Source organism: Chiloscyllium plagiosum, chromosome 12 (assembly GCF_004010195.1).
Source record: "Chiloscyllium plagiosum isolate BGI_BamShark_2017 chromosome 12, ASM401019v2, whole genome shotgun sequence".
Classification (NCBI taxonomy): Eukaryota; Metazoa; Chordata; class Chondrichthyes; order Orectolobiformes; family Hemiscylliidae; genus Chiloscyllium; species Chiloscyllium plagiosum.
In genome coordinates this window covers 81,248,531-81,255,444 of record NC_057721.1, presented here as the reverse complement: position 1 = coordinate 81,255,444, position 6,914 = coordinate 81,248,531, and the positions used below count along the sequence as shown (strand labels likewise).

General features: G+C 47.9%; 1 protein-coding gene across 3 annotated transcripts in view; it reads left to right on the top strand.

Moving 5' to 3' along the window:
* Positions 1-6,914, top strand: part of robo1 (roundabout, axon guidance receptor, homolog 1 (Drosophila)) — a 368,608-nt gene that overhangs the window by 246,718 nt on the left and 114,976 nt on the right. For all 3 annotated transcript variants that reach the window (XM_043701427.1, XM_043701428.1, XM_043701425.1), the window contains exons 4-6: positions 135-255; positions 3,759-3,897; positions 6,392-6,519. In XM_043701427.1, coding sequence (XP_043557362.1) covers positions 135-255; positions 3,759-3,897; positions 6,392-6,519 — 388 coding nt within the window. The remainder of the gene's footprint in view (positions 1-134; positions 256-3,758; positions 3,898-6,391; positions 6,520-6,914) is intronic.

Here is a 6,914-nt window from a genome sequence, read left to right as displayed (position 1 = left end):
CCCCTACCCTCTCCCCCGCCTCTCTACCCCTCCCCCTTCCCTGCTCCCCCCATCCTCTCCCCCTCCCCCTTACCCTCTCCCCCTGTGCCGGTCCTTGAGCTGATGAGCTGTGTGTCTGTGTTGTACCCTGTCAGATCCGCGGCGGGAAGCTGATGATCACCAACACGCGGAAGAGCGACGCAGGCAAGTACGTCTGCGTTGGCACCAACATGGTGGGCGAGCGGGAGAGCGAGGTGGCCGAGTTGACCGTTCTAGGTGAGTGTGAACGCTGCAGTCTGGGTATCCGAACCTGGGCACTTATATCTGGGTCAGGAGGTCAACCCCTTCTGAAGAGACGCAGTGGGGATGGAAGTGAGAGAAGGGGGTACAGGAAGGGTGGATTGTCAAAGTCCCTTGAAGGGGTGTTGAGGAGAGCTGTGCCCAAAGGATGGGTTCTGTTACTCTTTTTATCCTCTGGATACCAATATCTTTAGAATAAAGTAGCCAGGTATAGACATACTGCCCTGCTCTTTGTCTCCATCTCATTATCACAGATTTGCTGATAACTCATTTTCTGTCAGCTTAGCTCAATACAATGATATGTTAACAACCTGCTTTCCATTCTCTCCGCACACGCAGCACCTGGCCAGCTGCGTGCTTACAGAAATTATTTTTGGCACCATAAAAAGCATTTCATGGAATGAAGACAGCCCTGGAAAACCCAGCATTTATTGCCCATCACTAGTTACAGAGTCAGAGAGTCATAACAGCATGGAAACAGACCCTTCGGTCCAACCTGTCCATGCCAGACAGGTTTCCCAAACTAAACCGCTCCGATTTGCCTGCTTTTGGCCCATTTCCCTCTAATCATGTACCTGTCCAAATGATTTCTAAATGTTGCAACTGTACCTGCATCTACCGCTTCCTCTGGCAGAAGTTTCCACATACTCACACCCCACGCTCCATCTGAAAAAGTTGCCCCTTGGTCCGTTTTAAATTCTTCCCCTCTCACCTTAAACCTATGCCGTCTAGTTTTGGACTCCCCTAACCTAGAGAAAAGACCTTTACTCTTCACATTTTCCAAGCTTTTGATGATTTTATAAACGTCCAGTTGCCCCTTGAAGGTGGGGGTGAGCTGCCTTCTTGAACCGCTGCAGTCCATGTGCTGTGGGTTGACCCACAATGCCCTGAGGGAGGGAATTCCAGAATTTTGACCCTGTGACAGTGAAGGAACGGTGATATGTTTCCAAGTCAGGACGGTGAGGGGCTCAGAGGGGAACTTGCAGGGGGTGGTGTTCCCATTTATTGGCTGCCCTTGTCCTTCTCGATGGAAGTGGTCGTGCGTTTGGAAGGTGCTGCCTGAGGATCATGACACCAGAGCTAGGAGCTTGTCACCAGTAAGAAAGTCTGAACAGGTTTCTTCAGCCTGGGGTTCTTTTCTTCAGCAGGGTGCAGTTTAAGGGGTAGTCTGATGGAGCTCTTCATAATAAAGTCACATTATATTCATGCAGCGAAACAAAATCAAAAGACTGCACATGCTGAGAATCTAAAGGGAAAAACTGAAACTGCTGGAGAAAGTCAGCAGGTTTGACAGTATCGGAGGAGAGAGAGAGAAAAACAGAGTTAATGTTTCAGATTCTGGAACTTGCCCCAAGAAGGATAGAGTTGGTCAGTAGGGAGCAGAGTTTGGATTCGGGACGGAAAACGACGGCTTCAGTCTTCCCGAGATTTAACTGAAAGAAGTTCCTGCTCATCCAGCAGAGGATGTTGGGGGGGGGAGCAGTTTGTTCCATCAGTGAGAGTTGAGGAGGGAGAGAGGGGGTGCTGAGTGAGAGCTGGGGGTCCTCAATGTATGTTTACAGACCAACCCTGTCCCTTCAGATAAGGTCACCATGGATCAACGTGTAGGTGTGAAATAGGAGAGGGTTAGAGATAGATCCTTTCTAGGACTCTATAGATGGGAAGGAAGATGGAGAGGTAGGACAGGTCAAGAGGGTGCTGCTGACTTGGAGGGTTGGATCTGGGATGAGGTGGGGGGGTGGGGAGATTTGGGAGATGGTGAATTCAATGTCAAGGCTCTGTGGTTCTAGCCTCCCAAGGCGGAAGATGAGGTGTTCTTCCTCCAAGCTTAATCTATCCTTCCTGGTTGTGGTGCCAAGGTCTGTTCACAGTACTTCAGGTGGGGGAGTACCACCGCTCCAATCATCCACAATTCCAGGTTAATGTTCTGGGAATATTTCGCCATGGCGGATGGTGAAATTAAAATTCGATAAAAATATGGAATAAAAAGCTAAATGTGATGGTAACCATGGTTTTAAAATGTCACCTGGGTCACCTGGGTCACCAATGTCCTTCAGGGAAGGAAATCATTACCTTGTCTGACTTACCTACATGTAACTCCAGACACACAGAAATGGGGTTGACTCTTAACTGCCCTCCGGGCAATTAGGGATGGATAATACTTTATAGAATCATGCAATCAAACAGTGCAGCCCATCGACACAGGACAAACACCTCGCCTTCAATTTTATCCCATTTAACAGCACTTGGCCCATAATCTTCAATGTTATGACATGCCAAGTGCTCATCCAGGTATTTTTTAAAGGATATGAGGCCATTTGTCTTTACCACCCTCCCAGGCTGCACGTTCCAGACTGTCACCACCCTTTGGGTAAAAAGGCTTTCCCTCACATCCCCCCCCCCAACTCTCCTGCCCCTCACCTTGAACCTTTGACCCCTTGTGGCTGACCCTTCAACTAAGCAAACAGCTGCTCCTTATCCACTCTGTCCATGTCCCTCACAATCTTGTATACCTCAGTCTTGATCTATAAATATAAATGAGAATAATGGCAGACCCCATTCTCATGAAACAATATATTAAAAAATTAATGACCCATGGTTTGGTTTCCGCAATAACTACAATCATCTTCCCTCTGTCTACCTTATTGAATCCCTACAGAATTCACCTCTGGAAGTCATTGAGACATAAATATGTACGCCATGGAAACAGACCATTCGTTCCAACTCCTCTGTACTGACCAGACATCCCTAATTAACCTAAACCCATTTGCCAGCACTTGGCCCATATCTCTCTAAACCCTTCCTATTCATATACCCATCCAGATGCCTTTTAAATGTTGCAATTGTACCAGCCTCCACCACTTCCTCTGGCAGCTCATTCCATACACGTACCACCCTCTGTGTGAAAAAGTTGCCCCTTAGGTCTCTTTTATATCTTTCCCCTCTCACCCTAAATTTAAGCCCTCTCATTCTGGACTCCCCTCACCCCCCCCAAGGAAAAGACCTTGTCTATTTACCCTATCCGTGCCCCTAATGATTTTATAAACCTCTATAAGGTCACCCCTCAGCCTCCGATGCTCCAGGGAAAAACAGCCCCAGCTTGTTCAGCCTCTCCCTGTAGCTCAAATCCTCCAACCCTGGCAACATCCTTGTAAATCTTTCTGGACTTTTTCAAGTTTCACAACATCTTTCCTATAGGAAGGAGACCAGAATTGCACGCAATATTCCAACAGTGGCCTAACCAATGTCCTGTACAGCCTCAACATGACCTCCCAATTCCTGTACTCAATACTCTGACCAATAAAGGAAAGCATACCAAACGCCGCCTTCACTGTTCTATCTACCTGCGACCGAAACATTAAGCCTCTCGGTTCTCACCGTGACCTGCTGAGTGGATGCTTCAGTTTTTATTTGGGGTTGTCTGTGGTAGTTTGGAGGATGCTTTCTCGGCTCTGATGCTGCGTCTGTTCTCTCCCCAGAGCGCCCATCCTTTGTGAAGAAGCCAAGTAGTCAGGTCCAGCTGGTGGATGAGACGGTTGAGTTTAAGTGTGAGGCGCGGGGAGACCCCACTCCGACAGTACACTGGAGGAAGGAGGACGGCTTGTTGCCAAAAAGCAGGTACAGGAGCAGCTTCCAACAGGACTAACATGGCTATCGATAACACCGGGAGGCAGTGCACTGCTCTCACTGCTCTCGGCAAGGAGAACCACAGAAGGAATTCAAACTTTCATTGCTATAACGCCTGTCTCAACCTCACCATATCCCTAGGTCCTTTAATGCCAATGAAGTACTGTCTGCATTCTAGTCATTGTCAGAATGCAGAAAGCACAGCACAGCAAGCTCCCATAAACAACAATGTCATAATGACCAAACTGGCTGCTGAGGGTAAACCAAGTGAAAACTCCACACTCTTTGATTTATCTCAGAGAGCAAACATTGACACTATTCAATCTCCCAGCTTCAAAACTACATCCTCTGATAGCGCATCACTCCCTCAGTACTGACCCTCTGACAGTGCGGCACTCCTTCAGTACTGAACGTCTGAAAGCTGAGCATTTCCTGAGTACTGACTCTCTGACTGTGCGGCACTCCCTTAGCATTGTTCCTGTGATAGTGCAGCACTCCCTCAATACTGACTCTCTGACAGTGCGGCAGTCCCTCAGTACTGACCCTCCAGCACTCCTTCAGTACTGATCCTCTGACAGCATGGTCCTCCCTTAGTACTGAATCTCTGACAGTGCGGCACTCCCTTAGCATTGTTCCTCTGACAATGCAGCACTCCCTCAATACTGACTCTCTGACAGTGCGGCACTCCCTCAGTACTGACCCTCTGACACTGCAGCACTCCCTCAATACTGACCCTCTGACAGTGCAGCACTCCCTCAATACTGACTCTCTGACAGTGCAGCATTCCCTCAGTACTGACCCTCTGACAGTGCCACACTCCCTCAGTACTGACCCTCTAACAGTGCAGAAATCTCCTAGCATGGAGTGTATAAACCTCATAAGGAGAAGGTAATAATTAGTGTGTCTGTGTTTAAATTGGTTTCGGTTTTCGGACCAGGATAGATTGAGAAAGTTGGGACTGTTTTCCTTGGAGGTGAGATGCCTGAGAGGACATTTGATAGAGGTTTTCAAAATCCCGAGTGGTTGGCCAGATTAGATCAGGAGAAGCTCTTCCTGCTTATGAAAGGAACAAGAGTGAGAGGGACATAGATGAAAAGTTTTGTGAAAATGAAGCACGGGTGATGCTCAGCAAGCAGTTAGTGTCTGGAGTGCACTGCCTGGAAATGTGGTGGATTCATCTTCAAATGAGGCATTCAAGAGGGACAAAGGATAATTATTTGGATTGGAGTAGGGTGCAGGGAGATGGGAAAGTCAGGAGATTTGTACTAAGGGATAGACTTGTGCAGACACAATGCAATGATTAGCCTTCCTGTGTACTGTAATAATCCTTTGATTCTGTAATCCCTCATGGACCCCCCTCTGTCCGAGAGAATGAGAGTGGAACTGGGCTACGTGTTGTCCATTGCAGTCTGCCTTCACCTCAGGGGTGGTTTCGGCAGACCTGGAGAACTGCAAGTTATCTCTTTGTTTAAAAGGAGTGCAAATGTACTACAGGAGTGGGAAAACTTCTCCAAACAATATTTTAGTTCTGGCCTGTTCCTGGAGAGCAGTGATGAACTCTTCACCCTATCCATCCCCTATCCATCCTATCTTCTCCCCCAACACATTCTCCAGCCAATTCTTCCGCCTGCCGAATAGGATATCATCGAGTCAAACAGCATGGAAACAGACCCTTTGGTCCAACCATGCCGATCATGTTCTCAAACTAAACTAGTCCCACCTTCCTGCTCCTGGCTCATAACCCTCCAAAACCTTCCTGTTCATCTGCCAATCTAAATGGAGCTGCACCTGCATCCACCACTTCCTCTGGCAGCTCATTCCAAAAACACACCACCCTCTGTGTAAAAATGTTTCCCTCCATGTCCTTTTCAAATCTTTCTGCTCTCACCTTAAAAATGTGCCCCCTAGTTTTAAACGCCCCCACCATAAGGAAAAGATTCTTGTCATTCACCCTATCTATGCCCCTTATGATCTCATAAACCTCTTCAGGTCATCCCTCGAACTCCTACGCTCCAGTGAAAGAAGTCCCAGCCTCTCCCTATGATTCCCAGCAACATTCTGGTAACTCTTTTCTGAACCCACTCAAGCTTAATAATATTCGTCCTATAGCAGGGTGACTGGAACTGCACACAGTATTCCAAAAGTGGCCTCACCAATGTCCTGTACAACCTCAATATGACGTCCCACTCCTCTACTCATTGGTCTGAGCAATGAAGGCAAGCGTGCTAAATGCCTTCTTAACCACCCTGTCTGTCTGTGACACAACTTTCAAAGAATTATGTAGCTGAACCTCTAAGTCTCTCTGTTTTACCACACTACCCTGGGCCCTACTATTAATTGTATGAGTCCTTCCCTTGTTTGTTTTACTAAAATGCAATACCAACGTGTCCCTTGGCAATGAGAGATGCTGTAGGAACGTATTGTACTTCATCATCTCTGTTGATTTTCTCCAGCCTCTCTGATCTGTCTCTCATCTGCTCAACAGGTCCGAGATCCAAAGAGGCAATACGTTGGTCATTCGACATGTCACAGCAGCTGACGTGGGCACCTACACATGTGTGGCCGAGAACATGGTGGGGAAAACTGAGACTTCGGTCACACTGACGGTGCACGGTGAGTACGGTACAACAGTCTCCTAAAGCCATTAAACTGAGAGAGGGAACGTGGGAGCACAAAGCAATAAAGAGAGAGACAGAAAGTGACAGACGTGACTCTGAGCAAGGGGGCGAGGGGGTGAGTGAGAAGGAACTGGGAGTGCTGAGTGAGGAAGTCACAAAGAGAGCAAGGAACAGATGGAAAGGCAGAAGGAATAAGGAATACTGAGAAAAGAGAGGCTAATAGGGCAGAAAGAGAGAGACAAACTGAGAGGAAGCTGCAGAAAAACATGAGAGCATGGGGGTGAGAGAGCAAGAGAGCAACTGAAAGGACAGCTGGAAAGAAAGGCTGATCGGAGGAAGGGAGAGACAGTGATAACCAGAGAGGGAGACCACAGCAGAGGGAGGGAAGAG